This window comes from Anabas testudineus, chromosome 6 (genome assembly GCF_900324465.2).
Source record: "Anabas testudineus chromosome 6, fAnaTes1.2, whole genome shotgun sequence".
In the NCBI taxonomy this organism is placed as follows: domain Eukaryota; kingdom Metazoa; phylum Chordata; class Actinopteri; order Anabantiformes; family Anabantidae; genus Anabas; species Anabas testudineus.
Window position 1 is genome coordinate 19,581,897 of NC_046615.1, and position 27,546 is coordinate 19,609,442.

The window sequence follows — 27,546 nt, forward strand, 5'->3', positions numbered from 1 at the left end:
AATGCACAATCAAGTATTAAGCATGACTGGGGGTTTTCAAACATTTCACTGCAGGATATGTTACTGTACACAGTGTTTTGTAAAGCTATATGCGTCTACTTATTTTGCTGCTTATGATGATCTACAATCCTATGCACTTATATATTTTGCCAGTGATTTTTGTTGTTCCTTTGCCTTTCAGGTGGAGCAAGCTGACATTCTGCCTACAGAAATGGTTTTCACCATTAAAAAACCTCCTGGCCTCGGTCATGTGGTCAAGCTCACAAACAGCTCAGACGGCGTGGATTCACCTGTCCTCGACTACATTCACACCTTCACACAGGATGACATTGATGAGGGGCGCATTCTCTATGTGTCTGCATCCACACAGGTTCACTGTCATTTAGTTTAATCTGCTGTAACAAATCAGATGTGGCAGCTTGTTTGATGGATCTAAGGTGCAGGGTTTATTAATTTATCAAAAACTTATTTGAACACCTATCTCTTTCAGGGCAATGATGCCTTTACAGTGGATGTCAGTAATGGTTTTACCACGGTGGAGAACCTGCAGATCTCTGTGAACATCATGCCTCGGATTATCCCCATCCAGATCTCCAACTTTACAGTGAAGGAAGGTCTCAGCAGAGTGATTAATGCGGAAATTATAAACGTCTCACATCCCTTCTACAGCACAGCAAGCATTGATTTTATAGTAGTAGAGCATCCACAACATGGGGAACTCCGCTACCTGGATGGAGATGAACTTTCCTATTTTACATGGAATGAGGTATGCTGAGACAATATACAGATATTTTATTCATTAATTAAGTTTTACATCAAAAAATATCAAGTATCTCTAGAGAATTGTTATTCTCATTACTCAGACAATGTAAGATTTCCTTTTTCTCCTGTGTGTCACCATTGGTGTAATATATTTTGTAAGTTCCCTTCCCTCAATAAGTCCCTTATTTTAATGAACAATCAATTGCTCAACAATGCAAATATAAATATGCTGGCTAATGAGCAAGGTCATTGCCTTGTCTGCTACCAGCTACACATTATTTTGGAAAGCAGTATTTCCATTGTATGCACCAAATCTTGCTTAAATCTGATCTTAAGATCTAAATAAAGCATTTAGCTCTTGTTTATTTTTACCCAGGCTTTAACTGGCTGATGACTGTAAAATGAATAATAACATGCAGATGTTCTGCCAAAACCCACTGAAACGTTTGATCTTCAAACACTGTAAAACAATCAAGGATTAAATAGATTTGATTTGTCATTATTTCAACAGAGAGTGACCATAACCAGCTTGGGAATTTTATTTGGGCAAAGATCTTGTCACATGGGGACCAAAAACCTCCCAGAGGACCCTAAAAAACCCATCAATCATTTTGTCCCACGTTTTACCAGCTTCTTCTCATGACTAGACCATTGTGGTTGGTCAAGAGCATTACCACAGCACAGCGTCACCATGGAACTTTCCCCAGTTACTACTAAGTGCTGTTTTGGATTTGTTGTACCAGATGGAGAAGGGAGGGAGAATCTGAGAGCTGCTGCAGCACAGCTTTCTGGTCTCCCTCAGTGTGGTTCAGAGGCCCCAGCTTTAGGAAAATATTAAAAATGCATGAGTAGTTACTGGTGGAAAAACCTCATGCATTCTGAATGGACCACATAGTTTAGTGGAGCTAGTTAGACACATATCTTATAGCTCTTACTTGTAGCCCCGGTCTGCCTCGTATTGCTGAACCATTGTGGAAAAACTGACGATGACTTTGGACCGCCTGAAGCCAAAATAAACTGGCCCAGTATATTCCTATAATAATGTGTGAGTGTTCACAAACCTCATGTGATTTGCTGCTGCCAGACATACTCATACTGTCTCTTAAATATCCCAACGTGTCAAATGGTTCGAGTGCACAGTGCTGATTACGTTGGCAGCAGGGTGGCAGAAATGAACATAGATATCATCATCCGCCACTATGGAAATGTGACTGAGAAAAAGCTTCTCTTTATACTGCTTCTTGGAGACTTTGTTTGGTTTTTTTATGTGTGCGTACTCTGTGTGCTCGTTTTCTGTTTTCTTTTACTGTTTCTCCCAGAGAATGAAACACAGTCAACTCTCCCAAATGAATACCACATTGAAGAGTAAATGTCCAAGCCTCAGTCTGCGCAACATTTAAACCAGACTGTAATTGTTTCAAAACTGAAGTCGGATGTGTGTGTACTTTTCTGTATTGCAGTTTTTTTCTTTATGCTATTTCAAGCTCCAATGGGCAAGTCCCCTTTGCCCCTGGGAATGGACACTGGACTTACTGGTGTGCGTAGTAATTTTGTGATACAGTCATCATTCAATTCAAGATTCAAAAAACTTTATTAATCCCAGAGGGAAATTGTTTCGTCTTGTGACAGAAAGAAAAGGAACCACAACCAGAAAAGATCCACACAAATTAAAATACAAAATAACATCAATACAGAAAACTCAGCATACGTACGGAATATGTAATTGGGGTAGTTAACTGAGGTTATGTAAGCGTATAGTAACATAGGGGTTTAGGGGCAGTGAGTAGAAAAAGAGTGACTCATGCAGAAAATCTGCATGAACACCTACCACAAGAATGTAAAGTAACTCTGTCTCATGTGGCCCAGATGTGTCACATGAGCATAGAATCTGTGTCAGACAATACATGGCATTTTTCTAGCCACACTATTGACTTTGATTTACTCTAGCTATGCAAAATAAAGTCATATACACATTCATTAACATATGCTATGTTGAAAGTAAATCACAAGGCCATGTTTCCAACAACCACCCGCTATTGCAGACTGATTGTCTCGCTGCCTTTGCACGATCAGTAATGATGGTGGGGGTTGTTATTCCAGAAGTCAGTCATATGGGATCCATATGGGACCCAACTGGCACTTCCTGCTTTCTGAGTCAAGTCCTCTCATACTAGCAGCTTACTGGCTTCTGGCAAGACAATGTTCAAAGTACCCTGTGTGTCAGTACATTCGCCAGAAAGTATCAGAAGATAAGATTAGATGGGAAGATTATGTGATCCAGATAGAACTACAGGACTGAGACAGGAAAACAGTTAAGTGAGTGTGTGTAAGAGCGGGGGTACCTCTTCTGATTGCAGAAAGTCGACAAATTAGCTTGGCCCAAACACAGGTGTTGAATCCAGGTGACTGACCCCTTTGTGCATCAAGAGAGATTCTCCTTGTTCATGTGCTGCTGACAGACTTTAAAACCCGAATATCTATACCTTGCAAAGGTATAAGACATCCTAACAAAAGAATATTATTCATATTATACATAGATCACATGTTCTAGATAGATAGACACCTGAAGAAACAATACAAGGTTTTCATAGACGGAGTAACACTAATTATTATTATTAAAGTAACTTTTACTTTTAAATTATTGGATTCACCCTTTACGCTCACTCAGCCTTATTTTATGACGTATTTTGGGCCTGTTTCCCACTGGTCAGGACTATATTTATTTATATTTATTTAATTATTTGTTTATTGATTTTGTTTTCACCAGGTAAAACTTGGACAAGTCTTCTACATGCACGACAGCACAGAGACCACGGAGGACAGTTTTACAATCTCTGCCTCAGCTTACGAGCTTGAGCGCCGAAGCAACTCCATCACCATCTCACTGACTGTGATACCAGTCAATGACGAGCCGCCAAAACTGACACACAACACAGGACTGGAGGTAAGGTTTTGCTCTGGTATTGAGCTTTTCCTCCGATAATATCACAGGATGGAAATGTTGCTGTAGGAAAATCCTTTACACCCATAAAATTTAAACCTTTAGTGAGTTTAACTCTTTTTCCTACATTTCAACTGATGAGGATTCAAGCTGACCACGTAACAGAGAAAAAAACATGTTTTACTGCAGTCTTTAAAACCTTGCAAAACATTATTGTGTGCTAAAAAATGAAGCTGTGAAGAAAACAAATTGCTTAACTTCACATTCACTTCACTTTTAGGCTGTGGTTTCATGATACTTCTGCAGGAGAGAACTGGCTTCACATATGCATGTGTGATTGACAGGCTGTAGGCATTCCCACCTGCTCCATACTTTGCATGATTGGTCCAATGCCCCAGCCACACAAAATATGAAAGCATGATTAATGGCTTTATTATGGTTGATGAGATTTTCACATATTGACGAGAGGTCAGTTCATAAAAACGACTACCCAGTGCTTTATGCTTAAGCGCTTTATTCTTGAGTCTTGATTTTCTAATTGATTTTCTGACAAAAAAGTGTGTGACTTTCATAGTGTGAAGTAACTCGTTAAAGTCCCACCAGCTATGAAGACACAAAACATCCTCTCACATCCTTTAAAATAGATGTTTGAAGGTAAAACAGGGTTATTGCAAAATCTGAGCTGATATAAAATCACACTTTAAGAATCGGTGAACTCTGGACTCTGCATGAACTCTCTGTGATCTTTTTTGCAACTATACTGGATAGTTTCAGCTGCAGTTACAGTCCAACATCATTAATCGTGTATGAACTGAGAATTTAATTCACTTTATGCAGCCAGTACAATAAATGCAGAGAATTTTTACTTAGACACTGAAGAGTATTGACCTCACAGAAGATGACGCACGATGCATCAGTTCAGCAGTGGCCTCCACAGCATATTTGTTTTTGTAAAGAGTCATAAAATACAAGTGAATTAGCATATTCTCAGCTTGTTTCAAAATGTGAAAAGTGAATCATTTCACTTCACTTTCACTTTCAAACCACGTAGCTACACGAGAGTGGTGATTCCATGCAGTATCAAATTTGCTGTAAGTTTTGACATGAAGAGGAAAGTAGGAAACATATTAATCACCATGTATTAGCATAATACCATATTAAATAGTCATGTTTGATAAAATGATGACATTTTAAAATATCAAATATGTCCAATTTGAAACACATTTCTGATGTAGTCACATACGATTGTCAGAGTAATTAGTTTGTTCTCAAGTTGAAGGTGATTATTCAATAGAAATAGTGTTAAATTAAATCTGCAGGAGGTTCCCCGTGTGTTTGAGACATGCTTTCAAAGTGATTTACGTCAGTCATTAAAGGAAAGTTTTGCAGGATCAATGGGGCATAATGTACTGTAAGGGTAGGCAGGCAGTTGGAAGAAGCCAGCAGTAATCAGCTCACAGAACTGGAAACCAACTGTGTCATTCAGCCTTCCCTGCTTTGCCTGCGGCTCTGCGTCTCCGTGGCAACCCGTATTTTTGGAAAACCAAGATGGTCGAGGAGACCGCGGCTTTCTGGCAGAGCGAGGGCGGCATCCAATCCCTGTGCCTCCTCTGCTGCGGCTGCAGAATGTAACACAATAATATGTGGATGTCTAACCCAGACAGAGCCGGGGCCGGCCCAGCAGCGCTCGGAGTGATTTAAAGCAGGAAATGTGTGTGTGTGCAGTGACCTCTGCAGCAGATGATCAGACATGATAACTAACATGGCCATGATCAGGCACTGTTCAAGCTCTCCATTCATCCCGTTTGGCCCACAATAAAGGACACATCTGATCTCGATTAGGGTTTACACTGTGTCTCTGTCTGTCCCTGGCTGCTTCTCTTTGACTTTGCTGTATTTATGAAAAGTTGTCCTACTAGGTCAGTATGACTTTTTGAGCAACTAGCTTCTATGTATCTATGGAATATCCATCGGTCTTTGTGCCATTGCCTCCTCTCTTTTAAATGTTTCCAAACGTTTGCAGGATTATATAACTATCCAAACACGTTTGGTATGAATGCCAGTCTAATCCCCCGGTGCTTTTTGTACATATGACCGGTGCGTGAGAGATGAAGTACTGTAATTTTGGTTCATCCTTCATCAAAACACAAAGCAGGAGAGAGTATGTGTAGTTAATCCGTGTCTCGGAGAGAAATGCTATAGCTGCAGATGTGGAACAAATAAAAAGGGAACATCCCCACTGTGTTCTTGCTTTGATGGCAGCTACAGCGCCTATCATCGTTTTTGTTGTTGTTTTTCCTGTCATCTGTCCCGCTTCACCTCACACCTCCCAGGATGGGAACACTAGTGTAATTCTTACCTCAACTATCCAAGATTTCCAATGCTAGTTTGGGATACAGCTTCCAATGTCTAGCACCCATCAGCGTCTCAAACATTTAGGAGATTGAGAACAAAGTCATTTGCTTATGGCAGCTCCTTCATTACTGCTGCAAATGAAATATCAGCTGTTGTGTGGGATCAAATTGAATTTGCAGCCCATCCTCTTAGGTACTAAATGCATTGATTGTTATATAAACCATCAATTTGCAAAGCCATTTTCAGATTACCTGCCCTAGATTGTCGGTGCCTCACCCAGGGGTTTAGCGTGGGCTGATGTAGCCATCTAGTGTTGAGGATTAGGAATTGCACAAGTAATAAGAGATTGTGGACTACACATCCAGCCATCTATCATCTAAACAGGCTTATCCTGTTTAGGGTCACAGTGGTTCTAGAACTGTCACTGTCCACAGGTCATATGAAGCTGCTGCATCTCATGCATTATACAGTACATACACATTATCTCTCAATCATTTATGTGTAAAAGAACTAGAAGAAAGCAGAGATATTCATCTGTGGAGGACAAAAAGTCACATGTCCTGTTTAGAAAATACACAACTACTTTGATACTGACGTGTCAAAACTATGTAAAATCAGCCACAAGCTAAATTTAAATCAAAGGCATTTGAATGTGTGTGTCTCACAGGTGAACCTCTCCTCTACCTCTGTGTGGGTGTTTAGACTGTAATTAGCACCATTTTGTACATTTCTTGACCTTCAGCGTATATTTAAAATGGCCTAGAAGATTCTTAGACTCACATTTCTTACATAATTTGTATTCTAGTACTTCAAAATAGAAATACATTTGTTTCAGTCAAGAACATACCAACGTTACAGTCGACTCTTTTAGTGCTTCTCTATAAACTCTATAAACTATTTTTTGTCACATTTTTACCCACATGGAGAGTTTTAGGTTTTTTTACTGCTTTTTGATTTTGTGCTCCATGTATCTGCAACAAATTACAGCATGCACTGAAGATTAAAGACTAACTGTCTGTAACAGCTTCCCAAAGATGTAGTTTTCACTTACCTCCAGTGGTTTGTCACCTTCCTGCAGTGATGTACGTGTATTGCAGGAGAACATGATATTACTGTTGGCGTATTATATCTGTGGTGGATATGATGGAAGTTGCATGTGGTCAAGAAGCAGATGAAGATGCTGCAGTTATATTCACAGCTGTGTAAAGGTACTATTAACAAAATAGCCATGTTTATGAGGACTTTTGTGCTGAGACTGTGGTATACTGTTGCTGCAAAATTAACACCACATTTCCTGATGATGCCTGCCAAAGATTGTTCCCACCCTCCTCGAAAAGAAATCTTCAGCAGCATCAGCTCTGTTAGTAGCGGTGGAAGAATGTTGTTGTACTGTGGCACTGGTGTTTTTGCCTGCAAAAAATGGATGGTGAATGGTGTTGTTATCATCTGAGTCATCTCTGCACACCATGTCCACAGCTCCCAGAAACAATATCAGCTTCTCGTGTTTGATAAGGGGAGGGATAAAACAGAGGGGTGGGAAAGCACTAAGCAGCTGCCTTGTCCTTGATGTACAGTGGATAGTGGGTGATCTGCCTTAAGGCAAACAGATTCTCTTCCACCCTCTCCACCAGAGTCCAGATTTGGCTCGGGACGTTTGGGTTCTTTTTCCACTCCTGCGCTAAGGGTGTGCCTCCGGACAAAACCATGAGGCTCTGCTTTGTGCTGGCCTGCGATGTAAACTTTCCTGAGGAGATCGAGTCTCTCTGAGGCCTGATATCTCAGGGTCTCTGCAGCACAACACAGAAAATACAATGTTACCCTGTTTGTTGATGTAGCCTGATACGGTGCAGTTGTCAGCTCTACCCAAAATAGCCTTGCAACCTATCAGTGACTTAAAACGATGCAGGGCCATTCATTTCCAGTTGGATGATGTGGCTTTCTTCCACTGAAGGTGACACATCCCTTCCTGAGCTCACACACGCGGTTTACCCCCATCCTATCACAGAGGTGTCTGACATATGAGAGCTTACTGTCAGAAGAGATGGTCCTTTGTACTCAGATCTTTTCCACAAGTTAAAGAAGCCACATCATAGAAATACTCCGTTATAAGTAGTGCTTAAAAATGTTACTACAAAGGAATTATCAGCCAGATGTCCTGCAAGTGTGCAGAATTATTTTATTTAATTCAATACTTATGATGCATTCATGCTTACACCTGTATTTTCACTATCATCCCTCTTTTAGCCACATCCTGACCAAACATCAGCACCTCCGCTCTCCAAACCTCGGCACAGAGTGTCCAGTAAACATTTAAAGGACTACATTCAAAGTGAAACAGGGATGAATAAACATTTGAATATAGTCATTCAAATCTAAAAATGTTCAGCTGTCAACATTTCAAACTAATTTAGGGGTAAAGTTTCAAACCTAGATTTATTTTGACCTGACCTGTCATCCTGTTCAAACAATCGTGGATCAGATTTACTGACTGAAGTTTTCTTTGACAGTGGAAATGTGAAGAATTCCGGTTCATGTTACACATAGTTTTGTACTTTTGTTATTGTATCAATCGATTTAAAGGTTAAATACAATATTAATAACTTAACAGAGTGATAAAAGGATGTAATGACATTAAACTTAAATCTTTGCAGTACATTTTTTATTCTGAACCAGCCTAGACGGGTCCAAAAGTAGCAGCAGCTCTAAAAGATAAAGAACAAACTGTAACTGAGGTGAACTCACATGAAACATGTAAAACAGCAGGAAGTGGAGCAGATATTTTTAGTTACACATGTTCTATCGGTTGCTTGTTGCTGAGTTTGGAGTAAACATCTCAATAAATATATTTGCTGGACTGCAATGAGAATTTGGTTGTGACTATGTCAGCGTGTTGACATTAGCTCAAAGAACCACGTTGCCAAAGTGCAGCCTCACACAGTCCCTGTTTAAACTAATATTTTAGCTTCATTTGAGCGACTGGCATTTCCTGCCTTGGTGCTATATTGTACACGTCCATGGGAATGCTCAGTCATCCAATGCTATTTGGCAGCAGCTAGATTTTCTTGAGGTCCTTGAGTTGCCGCCAAGTAGCACTTTTGGGAATTACATACATGCGTTATAGGAAACACATAACGTGCAGAGACGTTTTCTGCAGTTCAGTCATCAACAGCAGGCACCAAAGTCTTGCAGCAGCATTAAAAACCCTTCACAATTGAGATAATTTCCTAATAAACGTAAACTTGGCAGACTCAGATGAGACTGCATCTCTGCTGTTTTAAGATCTGTCTTGCTGTTCCTCATTATTGTTAGCTTAGGGCAGTAGTATCTGCAAATAGAGCTAGATAAGCATGCTGAGAGAAACTGGGCTCAACAGAAGGTGAATCAAGGCACTTCTTCTAGAGCTATATAAGGATCATATGTGTTTATATGTGACATATTGCATGAAATTCTATTTACAGTTACGGACTCTCTGTGAGCGACACCTGGAGCATTAATATCTAAGACGTCTTCTACCCTCTTCCTCCTGCCTGAGGCTTTTGGCTCCTTAGCCTGAGCCTCGTGTAAAAGGCAGGAAGAAAGTGAGAGAGGTATCAGAGGGTGAATGATGGGTGAAAATCTTGAGATCAATATGTAGCTCTTGCTGCAGAGCACCCTTGGCTCACTCTCCCAACAGATTCCAGCTATTTAAGAATGTCTTTCTGAGGATCTGGCCCATTTCTTTCAATTAATGCTCCTTTCAGCCAGCCGACCATTAGAAGTCCATTAAAGCCCCTCCACCCAGAGAGAGTCATTCAGCCTGCACTGCTGTGCTCCATCTTCTGATAACAGGAGCGTCTTCAGTGCCACAGAGAAATAATTAACCTTTTAAATTGTTACTTCGGAGGTGGCTGTTTGTAGGATGGGTCTGGCTTTGTTTTTGTGCTTAATTGTTTTAATTAAAGTTGGTTTCAATTAAAAATGATCTATCCGGCATCCATCCTCTAATAATCTTCAGATAAACTCCTCACCCCCAGCTTGGATTGCACTCCTCCAAACATTGCTCAGACTGAATAATCTAATGCGTCTTTTCATCTCTGTTTCTCTCTCTATTTCTCTCTGCCTTTGATATTTCACAGGTTCTTGCTGGAGAAGAAGCTGATATTACCTCCGGCATGCTCAGCACTGAGGACTCTGATACCCCTGCAGAGGAACTGGTTTACCACGTTGACGTGCCGACCAATGGGATGCTGGCGTTGAAGGAATCGCCCGAGGAGAGCATCCTGAATTTCACACAGGCTCAGATAAACAAAGGAGAGGTCATCTTCGTTCATGAGGGTGAGGCCACCAGCTTGAAAGTAAAATGCTTTGCACTAACCCTCACACCTGTAGTCACGAGATGTGAAAGACTTTTGAAAATGAAATGCCCGCAGGAACAGTCACAATCGTTCTGTAGCTTTAATGGCAATTGTCATAAAAAACCTTTGAAAAAATCTTGGCTTTGCAGCTCATCAAGTCAGTGAAGTGCAAACTTTATCCTTATCAGTTTATATAATTTATATATAGACAGGGTGCAGCTGTAGCATTGATACCCTTATACCCAGGTTTTCAAACAGGAAACAATTAAAAGGAAGCTGTCTGGACGGTAATATCACATCAGACCCTTCACATATTTCATTCTATTATAACTAAAAGATTTAGAGTTCCACAGCAACGAAAGAATAACAAATGTTTTGTTTTGTAATATGGACCTTGGGACGTGGGGCAAATTTCAGATGAAATTTCATTACCCTCTTCTGTTCCTCCAGGTGAGGAGTCCGGTGGCTTTAGCTTCACCGTGACAGATGGAGAGCACACATCTCCTCTGTACCGATTTGTCATCACAGCGAGGCCTCTCACCATCACCATGGTAACGCAGGAGGAGCTTGTGGTATTTCCAGGTAAGATGCCAAGATCCTTAAACTGTTATTGATGGAAAAACCACGTTGATGAGCGCGTGGTCACTTCTATTTACATTTAGTTATTTGGCTTTTATCCAAAGCGACTTAGAAGTGAGCTACAAAGCAAATGAGGAAAGTAACTTTAAAGTAAAGTGCTCGAGAAAGAGCTGATTCAGATTCATGGGGTATGAGTGCAAGATGTTTTTGCACTTCTCACCTGTTCGTCATCACAGCAGCATAACAAGTATCATTGTATTTAGTCTGTTTTGTATTGACAGTATGTCAGACTTGTGACCACTGACTAAGAAATGTTTTTTCATGGATATTTACAAGACAGACAGTTTGTTTATTTGGTGTGCAGATAACAAAAAATACAGTATAGCATCTGTTTTCTTTTAGCTCTCAAAAATACAAACAATGAGAACTATTCCAAACATATTTTGGAAAGCTTAAAAACAGCACACAAAACTCCTAACACGATACTCTTGAAGCAGTGAAATATATCTTTCTTGCATTTTTTGCAACTATCTGGACTATTTGTTGATCTTCTGTAAAACATACAGGCAATGATACAGATTCTATTAAGCACTTTATATCTCTGAAAATAAAAAAATAAAGTTATAAGATGGTTATATTTAAGTAGCAAAAACTAAACTATGTAAACTTTGTGCGATTCTATTTAATCAGTCGCATTGAAGATAATATTGTTTTTATCTGACACATGGTAAAAAGTAGTGTAACACAACTTTCTAAAATGCTACCATGTCCTAAACAGTGATATTAACAGGTTACTGTACACGTGGAAGCTTTATTTAAGTTTTATAAATACTTAAAAGTATTGGTTATTGGCTTTCACGGGTTAAACCTTTTGAGATTACGTCTGTAGGAGATGATGGTGTCGGATCGGGCCTCAGTTCTTTTATGATAAACTTTCAAGCAGTTGAGGATAACATTGGAACGAAACTCTCAGCCTCAGGAGCCTCTGCTGCACAGCTTGACTTCCTGCAACCGCAGACGTTTAAGGCACTCCTAAACTTAATTTTACAATCTAAACTGCTGCCGTTTTCCACAGAGTCATCTCAGCACTCACAGGATGTACTATATGTGTGTGTCTGTGTCTGTGTATGTGTGTGTATGTGTGCGTTTACACGTTTACAGGAACGAGGCAGCTCATCACAAGCGCCAATTTGGGGGCTGTAACCAGTGAGGATGGAAATGAGATAAGCTACTCGCTTGTCCGCCCACCTCGTTTGGGAAGACTTATCCTGGCCAATGACAGGAACCAATATGAAGAAATTAGCCGCTTCTCACAATCACAGGTGATTACTTTTTCAATGTGTGATGCTAAATGTGTGGGATTGTGAGATACATTTCCTTTTATTCCCTTCTTTTGAAATGAATGTTCTCCATTAACTTTTAATCACAACAATAACTTAGAAGTAATAGCAAAAAGCAAAAATTAAAACAGTAAAGTTCATGAAAATGCCAAACAAACCAGAGGAAAACCTCTTTTGTTGTGTTTTTTCTCCTTTAAGTGTCACATAAGTTCAACTGGAATCTTTTTCAATTAAATCCTCTTCACTTTTAGGTTTAATATCCCAAAGCAGGTTTGTAGTTAAAGCAGTCAGCTGCTGCATACACCATCAGGCAGATATGCACTATAAGAAGACATAATGCCTCTTTAATGTACAAAAATGCAGCTAATCCTGCAGCTTTCAACCACCTGGAGCTGCGGAGCCAACGACTCTTCCAGGACTGAAATGTAAGCACTGTAATTGAAGTGCTTAAAGCTGCAGCTCCTGACATATCTGAATACTGTGCTGTTATTTATATAGTCAGCCTCAGTATTTACTTTTATTTTAAGAAAGGTCAGTGTCAAGTTCACTCACATATACATATAACTTGCATGGTATATGGTTTCATTTTCCTGAAATATTAACAATCCATAGTGTCATTGCTTTTTAGTGTGCACTATAACTTCAGTCTCACTGCATAGAAAGCAACATGTTCCTCTTTTTCACCAGCAGGGAGCCTTGTTAAAATACATCTAGTGCCATTGTGATGTTGAGCATTACGATCAGCATGTGGAGCCAAGTTAATATGCTTTTAGTCTAGACAAGACCTAACTACAGGTCAGCATGCATTCTGCATTTTTGCAATTGCCTTCACTATTGTTAAGTAAATATTTGAATGAAATTTAGAGCTGTAGAAAATACAATCACAGGATAATACAAAAAAATATTTGAACAATACAGTTATAACATCAAAATAAGTAGAAACATTCAGATTATATGCAAAAACGAGACAGAGAGGCGCTGTGATTTGTGTGTAATACAGTAAAATGCCTTTGGTGTTTAATGGCTGACGCCCACATACTTTGGCCAAACCCTTCATCGGTATAAGACTTTCAATTACAAAGAGCTCCCTTGTTCACTGAGTATGACTTTAAAAATCATTTATACCGTCTACAGTATAAAGCAGAGGCACACTCTTTTTTCTGTCTCTGTTATTCAGATAGCATGACTAAATATACCTAAGTATTGAATGTATATTCAGTGTTGTAATATTAATGATGATATTATAGATTGTAATTAGTTTGTAAAATGCCCCATATTGACATTAAACACAATAAATAGTAAGGGAGAATATGCCACTGCACATGAATAGCAATTCTTGACTTCTGAATACGCTTGAATGAACACGAGAGCAAATTCTTTCCCTGCAAACTGTTCCCGTTTAGAGTGTGACAGAAAATCTAACAACACATGGAGCTGAAAACGTGACTTCAAGTCATATACTGAATATACTGTGTGAGAGAGACGGAGAAGAGTTGAGTTTAGGGCACAGTGACCTCAGAGAGTGAACACAGGCCTTCGCATTCCAGCTCTGAAACCCGTTTCCCAGTTGGGCTGAGCCAAAAACCACTGCTGCTGCCACTGAGCTCCCATTATACTGGAGTGCTTTAAAATGTCAGAGGGAATGGGAGCAATAAAATATTTTACCAACAGAAATATCAGCCTGGAAATATTCAAGTCAGTACAAAACAGTACGTTATCAATAAATGACTAAAGACTGTATGCCTCTATGAAAACGTTAAATGTGCGGCTGCCAGTGGGTAAAACATGCACACAGTTTGCCAGAGATAACTCATTTTGTTCGGACTTGATTTCCCCTGATATGCAGCTGGAGTCTGGAGCAGTCTACTATGAACACCAGCTACCTGAGGAGCCTTTCTGGTTGGTGAGAGACTCTGTTGAGCTCACTCTGTCCTCACAACCAGCCCCTGATGTCCATCACATCCTGCCCATCACCATCTCTTACTACGCCACTCACAGCAACATCTCCTCACAGCTGTGGAAGAACAAAGGTAGGATTGATGAGCATCTAATTTAACGACCTCTCCATTACAAATTTATCTGGAAATTTTGATAACTAAACACACATTTTTGCAGATGTTGAGATGCTGAGTTGAGTGTCTAAGCCTGTAAACCATCATTAGAAGACTCCGCCTAAAATAACAGCACTACAGTTGCAACGTGTAATTTTTGTTTTCAACAGCTGCAGCTGTGTCGTTCATACATTCAGGAAATATTTTGATTGTATCACACTCAAAAGAGGCAATTTGGGCAAAGACTAAACATTTGAAAGACTCTAGAGGGTGTAGAGTAAAGATTCACTGGTTCAAGTGCAGCAGTCTGATTTATCCAAACTGATTTTAAAATTCTATGTGTTTGCTTTTAATGAAAATGAGTTTAAGAGTGTTTGTTTTTGTGTTTCCACTCAGGTTTGGACATTGTACAGGGCCAGAGGAAAACCATTGATGATTCAATTCTTGATGCCTCAAACCTCCTGGCTAGTCTACCTGAGGCTGAGCAAGGAGACACAGATGTGATTTTTGAGATTAAGCGTTTCCCTAAGTACGGGCGTATCACCCTGGGTGGTCAGGATCTGCCCCGTAAGACACCGACCTTCACACAGAAAGATGTCACTCAAGGGAAGCTGGAGTATCTCCATGATGACTCAGGGGCCTCCTTTGACAGCTTCTCTTTCAGGGCCCGACTCAAATCTGGTGGTCATCGGGCAGAGTCTGTGGTCCTAGAGGAGATCTTTAATATCTCAGTCAAACGACGAGGCTCTGACCGCCCCGAACTAGTCACAACAGACATGCTCTTGGAAGTTCTTCAAGGCTCCATGACCATCCTGACCCAGAAGCATCTTAACACTCAAGACGAGGACAGTTCACCAGACGAGGTGAACTTCAAAGTGACCAAAGCTCCCAGCAACGGACGACTAGTTGACTCGCGCACAATGGACTCCATCTCTGAGTTCACACAAGAGATGGTCAATCACAGGCATGTGGGTTTCTACAGCGATGGCAGCCTTGCAGGCAGCTTTGTGGAATTCATTGTGTCAGATGGAGAACACCAAACAGAGCCACACACACTCCACATCGGGGTTTTAGCTCGCACCCTGCTTCTTGACAAATCTCCGGAGATCAAGGTGAAGCAAGGAGACGACGAGACCCTTGTGACAGAAGAGATGTTGAAGGTCACCACTGGGGGCCCTGTTGAGGAGGACATTCTTTACAAGATCACGAGTGTTCCTAAGTATGCAGCTGTCATGGTAGATCGGCAGCCTACGTCAGCTTTCACCCAGAAACAGATCAAAGAGGGCAGAGTGAGCGTCCGCTTTGTCAAGTCCACTTCATCTCGGGATAGTGTTGCATTTGTTGCACGCAGTCGGGCTGCTAATGTCTCCTCTGTTCTCAACATCACAGTCCAGCCTCTGGCCAACATCGCTAAGGATCCTCTCTTACCCCAAGGTGCGCTTGTTCAGCTGGACAGGAAACTTTTGGATGCAACTCCCCTGGCAAACAAGACCAGAAGCTCCCCCACGTTCACTGTCATCCAACAGCCACGAGGGGCTCAGTTTGTCAAGTATGGAGGTCCTGGTGCAGGTCAGCCAGTGGACTCGTTCAACCACAGGGACTTAGATGAGGGTCGTATAGCCATGGAAATCCTAAATAAGCCATCTGGTGGTGTCAATCAGGATGAGGCCCGATTCCTTCTCAAGGCCCACGCAGTGCCTCCTGCAGAATGTGTGCTTTCCTTCCAGACTGCCCCCTACAATGCCTCTGGGGTCTACCCTGTTACTCTGCTCAGGGTTCCCTCAGAAGGCTCAGAAGGCGGAAGTGACTTTCCTCACACCACTCCAGCTAGTCCCCACTGGAGGGGCGACCTGGACCGTCCCCATGGAGATGCCACCACTACAGCATCGTCTGGCTCCAGTTCCAATGGGAAACCACACGTATCCCGACGTAACAACTTCTGGTCTATTCTCATCCCCATCCTGGTTATCCTCATCCTCTTGCTGCTTGCAGCCATCTTGGCATACTATCTGATCCGCAAAAACAAGACCGGCAAGCACGACGTCCAGACGGCAGCCTCCAAGCCCAAAAACGGAGAGGTGGCCGGCACAGAAACCTTTCGCAAAACTGACCCGGCAAATAACATCCCCATGTCCAACATGGACTCTAAAGACACAGACCCAGAGTTGTTGCAGCACTGTCGGACAACGAACCCAGCCTTGAAAAAGAACCAGTACTGGGTCTGAGACCTATTTGTAGCTCTGAGTTACAGTGGGACACAAAGAGAGGTGGATCCTCAAATGTTTGGAAACTTCCTCAAATCATTCCAGTCAGTATTACAGAACTCTTGCAACAGTAGCTCAAATGAAAATATTTCCTGGCACCATTGGTTATTATCACTTATCTCAACATAACTGTGGACAAATTCTCAGGCAATGAAACACTGAATACTTATTGGCAAAGAAAGAGGCAGTTTATTATCTTAGGAGGCACATGCCATGTCTATTTATTTTAGTTTAATCATTCCTTGAGCACAAATAAAGACATAAACATGCCACATGTTTGCAAAAAAGTATGTAGGATGTGCTCTGTCATTGTATTCCATGTGATATCATAGGCCAATATTATTAACATGAGTGTCTAGGTAATCTAAAGTCTTGGTTGTAGTTTGAATTAGTTTTTGTTCATGTGGAAAGTGTGTGCATAAATCATGAGGTAAATATATGCTGTATCATCGAGAAGATGGCAAACTGCCTCTCAGTGTTTTCACTCTTCTTCAGTGTTTTACAGATACAGTCATATGCTGTTTCTCAGGGCTAAATTCAGTTTAAAGAATAGTTTGACAGTTTGGGAAATAAGCTTATTCACTATTTTGCCATTTGTTAAATGAGAGGTTTAAACCATTCAACTGAGCTCCACTCAGACATAGTGTGACATCTTCTCATCAATAACCAGACAAGAAAGTGAATGAGCCTAATTCACAAAATGCTGATTTATCATTTTGATCTCGCCACACAATAATACTTCAGTATTATTAGATTTAGTTTTGTGAAAAGAAGATAGCTGAATGCTAAACGATCCTTTAAAATGAAACCCCTGCACACGTCTGGTTGAATTTAGCTCAGAGTCATGTCATCATCTAACATATGTCTACATGTATATCATATGTTGTTATGTCTGCATGCTTCAAACTGCTTGTAAATATTCACTGGACTGGCACAGCACTGACCACAAAACTACACGGTACACAGTGAGTAGACCACAGGCAGTATCAGTCTTCAACACATCCACGTTGGCTAACCGTTAGGAGCGAGGTCATCTCAAACTGGGATCATTCTAGTTTCTAAGTCTGCAATTAGGAATTCATCAAAACTGGTTGGTGCTGGGGCGGGGATGATGAATAAAAACACCCTGCTTGTGAGATTATATTGATTTTCAATGAAGAGACTGAGAGAGTCTTCATAGCTGTTTTTGATTTTAATCATTCCCTATGTAAGCTGCATATAGAAAATGTTATATACTGAGTTAATGATGAGATAAGATAAGTTTTGTGTGTTGAAACTAAGAAGAGTGTTACTGTAAAGATGTATTTTTTCGTCACTCATTCATTGTTGAATGCTTAGTTAAGGACTTAAGCTAAAGTAGAAAGTGTACAATGAGAAATCGGATAACCTTTTGGATCCACTAAAGACAGGACGACTAATTTTGCTGTACATTTCTTTCCTCATACTGTTTACCGATGAAACCTTATTCTATGTTTGTCATATACAAAAATTTCTTTCTGTATTCGTTGTCTTTAAATCTTCTATTTTTGTAGTTTTTTTAGAGAGAGAGACCTTACAGACAGCACAGAGCTCAGGAAGTGATGTGTTTCAGGAGACTGTGTATTTCCAGTATCTCCGATAGAAATAGGAACCACAGGTCGCTCATTCAGGATATCACATCCCAACATGTGAAAACATTCTGTTTATGAGTAAGATCTTTGAGTTTAATCACAGTATTTCAAAGTATAAATGTGTGTGTGTGTGTGTGTGTGTGTGTGTGTGTGTGTGTGTGTGTGTGTGTGTGTGTGTGTGTGTGTGTGTGTGTGTGTGTGTGTGTGTGTCCGTCCATCTCACTCCTCTGTTTTCTGTTTACTGAAGGTTGAGTCCATTACAGCGTTTCACCAGTGGCTCTTACTTTTCATTATTTATTATTTCTGTCACTCCCCACACATCAATTATAATACAACTGGAGTTATGTGCTCTATCAGAGATTACAGTGTTATCTGTAAGCTGCAGGTGCCTTTGAAGATAATTGTAATAAAAGGCAATGTTTAAATTCTGGAACAGTAGAAATCTCTATTAACAGCTGCAGTGTGCCTCCGGGCTTGTTCTCAGCACTAATGGAAATAAAATGATCATGCAACAAAAGCCGTGTTCATCATTTTCCCTGCGAATGTTGCTGAAATTGTCTATTTTCTAGATGATTACTTTAGCTTTGACCACTCTCCAGCAGCTGTCGGAGCAGTTTTGTTAAATCTAAAACTTTCCTTATTACCATTCCGGCAGTACAATGCGAAGCCCCTTGTTTATTTCCGAATAAGTTCTGTCTATTATTAGTAATAGTAGTATGTAGTAGTATGGACATAGAGAAGGAAATATAAAATAATCTTCTTGTCAGCTTTTCGTCATCTTCTTTTTAAAGATGGGATGTGTCCTTTTGGCCACCAGGTGGCGATAGGATACCAACAGGCTGTAAAAAAAGCCAGAGAGGTTCCTTCATCCATTGCTCAGCATTTAACAAGGCTCTCTCTCCATCTGTCATTCTTTCCAGTGAATGGCCTTTTCTATCAGCTTTTTTTTTTTTACATTTTCCTGTTCTCCTGTCTTCTCCCGGTGTCGCTGGGCTGCTGTTGGCCTGCCTCTGCTCGCCCTGCAGCTTTCATATGAGGCCTGGCACAGCTGTTCCTCCACATGTGTCATGGCCTCTGAGTAGTCACTGCACTGTGGAGGTCGAGTCTAAAGGTAGACGTATATTGGTAGGATTACAACAAGGATTCAGTGTTTAAAAGATGAAGATTAGTCTGAGATTCAGTTTGTAGTATCAGTTTTGTTTTGTTTAGTGTAGTGAAACTACAGTGAACCAGCTCAGGTCCAATAGAGTCTAGGGAGCTTTAAAGATGCCATTTACTTGACTTCACCAGAAATAGAACATGCGCAGAAAAAGAGAAAAAGTAGGAAGCAACTGCAGGAGACTCACTACTGACTCATCTGAATACATGGTCTGAAGATCAAACAGTTATTCAGCTACTAATATTTGGAATCTATTTTTTATAGAGAGAGAGGAGTTACAGTGCAAAAAAGAAAACTTTAAAGATAAATAAAAGATAAAAGGAGTGGTTGTGGTGTTGTAAATCTCAACCCTGCTACCAATAACGTGAATTATGTAGAAACAGAGCATGTGTGTGGGAGGAAGGAATCATTTCCTCCTCCTAATGTTGACTGGACACCTTCGACTCTAACGTATGTGCCAACGTATCAGAGCTGAATGTTGTTTTGTAACCACAGATTTATTGGTAGATCCCAGTTTCCAGCTTCAGGTTGCACATTTGGAAGTGTGTGTGTCTCACTGCAGGACTCCTCTTTTCCATGTGTGTCTAGTCGGAGCCACTGAGCTGTTGATTGTCATCCAGCATTCGTTTGGAACAAAACAGCTCCTCCTTTCTCCCAAAAGACCAGCAGGAATGAAAACACACAAGGCAAGGAGGAGGAACCATTCTTGAGATTCCATGAAGATAAATACTTAAAGTTGAAAACTGAAAAATAAGGACTAGACAAAGTGTTATAACATGTTTAGTACTTGATTAAAGTCATATTTCAAGGGACAAACACACCCTTACCCAGACGTTGGCTTTTAACTCTCAACAAGGAGTGCCAGAATTACATAAGACGGTTGGGATATACTTCTTTGTCAACCCAGTTGGAGTAAAATTGTGAAAAAGGGGAGATTAACTCCTCCTCATCTGTTTGGAAACATCAGCAATAACAGCAGAAACTTCTATAACTCATGTTACTTTGCAAGAAAAGCAACAAGCAATTAAGTCAGCATTATTCCCCGTCTCTCTGAGTTTCAGAACATTAGTTTACTTATCAGTCTTCAATAAAAGTCTGAGCTGGGTTGTGTTGACATTGGCTTCAGCTCTAACACAAAGACTCTGAGTCAGCTGAGTAGAAGAGACGAGCCTGTTTGCTTTGGATTTTATTCTGCTACATTATCTACACACTCATGCGACAAGCAGTTTATGGCATGCAACAGGACAAACACGCTGTTCCCACCTTCTCCTTGACATTGCTCAAGTTGGTTCACAGAAGTCATGACCTGAAAATGAAACCTCTCTGCACGATTGGTGCTGTAAACTTGAATCCTCTGCTGAGTCAGCTCTTCTCTAACTGGTGCAGTTATGCACAAGTTCCTGTCTGTTCTCGTTTTGGAAACATGGCACTGTGGAAGTATTGTGATGTTATTTTGTTTTTTAATTGATTCATTTCTTTAAGATTAATAAACTGCACTAAACTAAAAACACTGCACTGTCCAGGTCAGAGACTTGACACTGTGCTTGCTGTAAGAATATCATCGAAGATAAATGTTGATCACGTGCAGCACTGACGTGCCTGATGTGCTCACATGCAGCTGTCAGAGAAAGTTGAAAGTGGGTCCCACGCGCCATATGTTGAGGTCAGGAGAGCAGTGTAATCTTCTGAGTTGGAGCCAGCGTGAGAGTGAAACTCAGTGCTGCTGCAGATCCCGAAAGAAAGAGAAAGAAAGAGAAAGAAAGAGAAAGAAAGAGAAAGAAAGAGAAAGAAAGGCCTTTCAGCGTGGACACACAGACAGCTGGCGGAGAGACACAGGATGGCGTTTTTAAAGCTGTGCGAACAGCTTGTACAGTTTACGTGTGCGTCCACATATGTGCGTGTGTTTTAGTGACTGTCGCTAACAACAGTGCACCTTAAACGTAACATATGTATATAACACAAAACATCAGCTGAAGGAGAAAATCGAGTCTCTGCAGCAGCTATTTAACAGTTGATTGGTAAAGCTGTGTCAAATGCTACTCGTGACACACAGGGGAACATATATGATGGCTGATCAGACCAATATAGTATATGACACAAACAAATACTACTAACAAAATTTCAGTCTTAACCTAACTTATCATCTCATCAAAAGTTCCACCTCCCTGTGAGGATGCTGCTGAACTTCTGCAGCAAGCATGAAGCAAAAGCAACAAGGAGAGGATGTAAATCATGAAGCTAATGAGATCTTTAAAACTCCACGTCATGTTGTGTTATTCTCTACTGTGATGACAGAGGATACTGTGGTTTATTTGCCTCCCCATGAAGCATTAACCGTGTCTCCAAGCTACATTCCACTCACAGTGGGCTACTTATACCATGTTATTAGATTTCTATTAACCCTGTGCGGGGATGTTTTGTGGCTATGACTCCAACACTACTCTCAGAATAAAGAATACAATAACAATAACAGCGATGTGTACTAAGGGCGTGAGCAACAGTAGTTAGTGTGTGAGTCCATGAAAGACCACAGGTGACTTTAAGATGAGCAATCAGGAAAATCAGTCTGTGGTTATTAAGGTCATGATGGTGAAGAGAAACTGCAGCAGCTCGTCTCCACTCACAGTCAGGGTGGAGCGGCCTATCAGTGGAGGTGATGCTCAGGATGTGCTCCTTTGTTTGTCTCTCCTCCTTCACCAGCTGGAAACCACTCAGTTAAAAGTGAGTCAGCAGTGAGTTCATTCAACCATGTCTCCATCTAGTCCTTGATCAGCGCCAGTGAGTGGGCCGTTTTATGGGAGACCACTTATATTCCTCAGAATAATGACCTCTCTTTTGCAGGACTATTAGCTGTGGCTGTGTGTGGGAGCACAATCACCAGAAATCACCAGAAGTCCTCACACAAAAGCTGGAATCCAAAAGATCCCAGTAAGTCCACATCTTCCCATCATCCCTTTTGAAAAAACGCACACAGTGTCAGCTGGCAACAAAAACTTAACTGAGCTTCTAAATCAAAGCACAAAAAGACAGGAGCTGCTGCCATGCCACAGGCACCACGCCACAAGAACCAGTTCTGGGCTGGGCAAAGTGAGTTCATCGAGTGAGACAAAAGGTCCCAGGAAAATATATTACAGTCAATCCCCTCATGAGCAATTGTTTTTTTGTTTTTTTTTTGGTGGCCTTCATCTTCTCAACCAAAAACACGAGCAACTAACTTGTTTATTCCAGTTGCTTTATTTTGGGAAAGGTTTTTACAAGCTGACATGGTGTAGAATCAAATCTATAAACTATATATAGCACAGCTTTCAGCCTTTTCCCATCAAGACCCGGCACAGCAGCAGCTGTTTTCTGCTGAATGAAAGTTAATTAATTTTACACACTTCATTCCTCAACTTGCCACAGATCCCGACTAGTAAACCTCTAAAGCCCTCAAAGTGCTTTTTTGGTTTTAACCAGCAGAGCAGATGATTCCTCAGGTCCAGCGCTGAGTGCTGATACGCCCACTGGCTGCAATACTATTGTCATGGAAATCTGTGTGTGTGTGTGTGTGTGTGTGTGTGTGTGTGTGTGTGTGTGTGTGTGGGTGGGTGTGTGTGTGTGCCTCTTTTTTATCTCATCTTCCTCCCCTCCTTCACCACCCACCCTCTATTCTCTTATTCTCTCCGCCCCTCATGGGAGGACCGAGAGCCTGGATCGGGCAGGAAATTATCAAGGTAGACTTCCCATCCTACCACCCGTCCCTGAAAGCCAGGGGGGTCATGGCTTTGGATCTAAGCTGCGTCACTACTCCATCCAACTGACAGGGTGGAGCTCTGTCTCCAGGGTTTATTGTGTCACCACATGAAGCAGGAAAACAAATAGTTTCAGTTACACATGCATGAAAAATAGAAAACGGGTTTTGGCTTCTTCTTCTCACTGGAGAATAGGAAAATCTCTCCGTACAGTGACGATGTTTTTCACGTTGGCAGGCAACTGTTTTTACAATTTGTCAAAGTTTTAGTTCATGTTATTTTTCAAAGTCGGGTTTGTGATTAAGGTGAAAAGTTGTGCAAGGTCTGCCTGTTGACTTTGGAGAATGAAGACCTGTAACATGACCAGAGGAAGTGTGGTCTTGAGGTGGTCCTGGGCAGGGTGAGGTGGCAGTCACATGAGGGAGGGCCGGGGATCGGCACACACAGAGACGTGGTATGCGGGACCCAACTGGGAAGTTATTTTAAGGGAGGACGGTTCTGGAAATTTACTAAAAGCTGTCTGCAGCAATGTTGTCACACAGGCCATCACATCACAATGAGAAGTCACAGGCTGGATGGAAAAAAACAGTATCTTACAATGTGTACAAAATATGAATTCACCAGAGGAACACGCATTACGTTCACAACAACACTGAATATATAACTACTAAAGTACTAAGGTACTAGTGCTGGATGGAGAGAATTACGCAGCATGTGAAAACAGTTGTATAAAGTGTTCCTGTGGCTCTGGAGGAGCTCTGTCACATCTAAGAAACTAACCAACTTGTCACTTGGATAATCTTGGCTTGGCCTTGGAAACTATTTTAACATGTCTATGCAACTGGCATCATTTAAAGTTTTGGCCATGCGGAGGCAGCAGAACAAGGCAGTGTGAGTTTCAAAGCAGTAATTACTGTACTAAAGTACTGTAGTCATCTACCTTTATTTCTCCATCTTCTGTAATTTTGTTTTGTAACAGTTTGGTGTTAGGCAGGTATAGCACTGTGAGATCTTTACTGTTTCTGCTCAAAACTACGTTCACAGTAAAGTAGTGAGCAATAAAACTAAAACAGCTAGCTGAAAAATCATATAAAGCTCAGTGCTGCACAGTTCAGAGAAAGTCAGTCAGAGTTAGTTTTTGCATGTTCATCGCTAGTGGTGACAACTTTCACATTACACATTATATTCCATGCTAATTTAAAATACTGCCTATTGCTGCTTTGAGACCTACATGTAATTCCACCATTAACATATTAATGACGGAAAGTCAAAATTGAGAAACAAAAACTTTTGACTTTAAGACTCATTTTTGTGGCACCCTACAAAAATCATTAGCGGTCCGATTCTGGATGTTCTGGGAAAGAAACGATAACAACAAAGGGTTTAAAAAAATGTCATCTTATAACAGATACTAGCATGAAAGCAATAAAAGCACAGAAAGAAGAAAAATGCTATAAAGTATTTTGGAAAATGAGTGTTTTGCAACTCAGAGAAAGATTAATGACTGCTTTATTGTTGTGTTAATATGTTCAACAAATTAACGAGAACTGTTTATTATGGAATCTCTGGAATAAGTGTTAGCATATGCTCTTCAGATAAAGAACTTACAGGATGTGCAGCGTGCTTCTCTGCTGACTGTGAAACATTTGTCTAGTTGCTGCTAATATCTGTCCACAGTTTAGTCTCCAACCATCCGGGAGTGCTTCAGACCACAGTCAGAGGAGGGACTGCGGGGAGGCAAAAAATCACTGAGCTGCAAACTAGAGGGGAAAAATGTTGGCATGTCTCCAATGCTGAACTTTTTTTTCTTATCTTTTTCCTCTTGCTCTGTGTTCGAGCTCTGAGTGTACAGTATAGTTTATCTGCTCACATCACATCCTGTGCAACAAACTGCGTCAGCCTGCATACTTCACCGTATCATTTCATCAGTCTGTTGACATTTGTCCATTTCACAGGGAGAGGAGCCGTTCGGTTTGGGACAACCTGTGCGTATAAGACAATCATGCATTTTTACCATGCTCTTAACCTAAGTATGTTGAGCATACCGGCTCACTTAAATGCAGCAGACATTTCATCAAAGTTAGGAGTTACACCTGTCCTTCTCCAGCTAAGCTTAGTCAAAATGTCTGCTGTAAAAAGAACTTCTCTATTGTTGACTCCCTGCCAGCACACCTGCCTCTCATTCTTGTAGTTCACCATTGAAGCATCCATCTAACACCAGCATTTGGCCGGGTCTTCTGTTGTTCCACCACAACTGTAATGGTTGAGCCTCTGTTCTTATTTGCCCGCCTGCTAGTTAACGACTCCTTCCTGTTTTGGGGTTTTGCCACGCTGCTCCCTTTATGGGATTTATTGGCTTCTACAAACTGCTTGCCAGTTGCCAGTTTCTGCCCTGAACCAAAACCAAGAGGTGCATCCTCACTAGATTTTTCAGATGAAGCTCTTCATTAATATCATCAAGAGAAACTCTGGATCTTGTCCATCAAGGTCTCTGCAGCTGCTGCTGTGAACTAAACAGCAGATCCACTTCCTGATTACCTTGCTTGCTTTTCCCATTATTTTAAGGTGTGTTCAGACACAACAAAGGATCTGTTTGCACACAAAGTTGAAAGCTGGATGGCTTGTGAGGTTTTATTCTCCACAACATACCAACAATACAGACTCCGGCTGTGTGTGTGTTTATTCATGTGTTTATCGTTATTGTGAAAGTTCTGTCTTGTATTTATCTTTTACTCTCCACTTTCTTTCTCTCTACATTCATTAATTTGAATCATTGCACCTCAGGATGAGCTCGAATGTTTCTCCTCAGTTGAAACATTTCCAATAAAACGTCAGAAACGCCAGGACAGAGTGAGGACGAATGTTTGTCCTTAGTGTAAGAAAGGGGACAGATAGTGACTAGGGAGGGATGGCGGAGGGGAGGCTCTTGGATTGAACAGAGAGATAATGGTTTTTTGTGGCTTTCATTTTCCAAAGCAGGAATGTTGTTTACAGGGATTGGACAGTGTCTCAGGAATGCAGACTGTGTTCTGAGGAAATGACTGTCTCCAGGGGGAACTTCTACAGCCTGGCTGCAAACCCAGAGGGGAAAGGTTGACAGGGACGGACTTAATGTATAACTAAGGGGCCGCGTTCAAACGTTTATCATGAACAGAGAACGCGTTGATGTGACGTACCTGAACGTGACCTCACATGGTCGTGCTTACATTAACATCTGGCAAACATCCACTCAGGATCATTAGAGCTCAGTTTGATAGATACCAAATCAGCTGAGGACAGAGGATAAATAAGAACGGGACCCACTGACTCAGGAAAATTGCAAACAGTACTTTTAAAGAGCGGCCTTGAAGATATCAAGTAAGCACGAGTCAGCACGTTCAGGGCTAAATCTTTACTTAGCTTTATTGAACAGTTAGCTGTATGTGGATATTAGAGGAGAATTCCCAGCCACACATTTTCCATCTTAAGAGTTGGAAATCGCAGCAGTGACGGACAAGTGAATGGTGGATCCAAGTGGTTTAGGTGAGGCAAGAGTTCAGATTTCTTCAATCTCGGTTTTTGTTCAGCCTGTTTTAAGTCTTCTCAGATTCATTCATGGCTAACTGTGGGCTGGATTCAACAACGTCAGTGATGGAAGCGAGTGGCAGCTGCACAATGCAAAAATGTTTAAACAACTTCTCGCTTGTCTTTTGGTGCTCTCTAGTTCTTTGGGTATTCGGGGTATCACTTTATAAGACAGCCCACACTATGTGTTTTAAATGAGCAGAACAAAGTAGGAATTTTAGAGATGGTAGAAATACATTATACTGGGTACAGGATTTCTCTCCATAGTCGTGTTTGTATTAGTTATTATTATAATGGTAGTAGTACTCTTTTCTATATGAGTGTACTAGTTTATCTGTTTTAAACGGTATAAAACGGATAGAGAAGTGTTGAGATTAGAAGTGCCAGCACAGCACTTTCAGTGTGATGACACAGCAGTCCTGTGTCTATATTTTGGTCCTAATAGAGACTGTGGTCCGGATATTACAGCAGCACTTTGTGTGATGACAAAATTGTTTACAGGCCTTGTACTTGTCTGAATCTGAGGTGTTCTCTTTATTTTCCCAGAAGCCCCTGCAATTCCCACAGCTACCTCATGTCAGTCTCACATACGACCTAAATGTCTTCAGATTTCACAAGCTCTTTATTTCTGGAGAAACAGGTCTTTATGACGTCCTGAAACTCAAATATTCACACGCAGCTCGTACCTGTCCGGGCCTGTGGTACGGAAAGGATTTGTCCTTTTCAATGCAAAGTTCAGCAGCACACTCACACACGTATGTATTCCCAGCCCAATTACACATCTGTCAAATACCAGACTCAGTGTATCACATTTTCCTCCAAGCTACAAATTGTGTAAGAGCACAGCGATTACAGA

General features: G+C 41.1%; 1 protein-coding gene across 1 annotated transcript in view; it reads left to right on the forward strand.

Annotated features, from left to right (window-relative positions):
• Positions 1 to 18,743, forward strand: part of cspg4 (chondroitin sulfate proteoglycan 4) — a 55,399-nt gene extending 36,656 nt beyond the window's left edge. Inside the window, exons 4-11 of the mRNA XM_026366307.1 lie at positions 182 to 370; positions 491 to 766; positions 3,530 to 3,706; positions 10,174 to 10,372; positions 10,843 to 10,974; positions 12,133 to 12,293; positions 14,158 to 14,341; positions 14,759 to 18,743. Coding sequence (XP_026222092.1) covers positions 182 to 370; positions 491 to 766; positions 3,530 to 3,706; positions 10,174 to 10,372; positions 10,843 to 10,974; positions 12,133 to 12,293; positions 14,158 to 14,341; positions 14,759 to 16,587 — 3,147 coding nt within the window. The 3' untranslated portion in view covers positions 16,588 to 18,743. The remainder of the gene's footprint in view (positions 1 to 181; positions 371 to 490; positions 767 to 3,529; positions 3,707 to 10,173; positions 10,373 to 10,842; positions 10,975 to 12,132; positions 12,294 to 14,157; positions 14,342 to 14,758) is intronic.
• Positions 18,744 to 27,546: the final 8,803 nt, after the last annotated feature.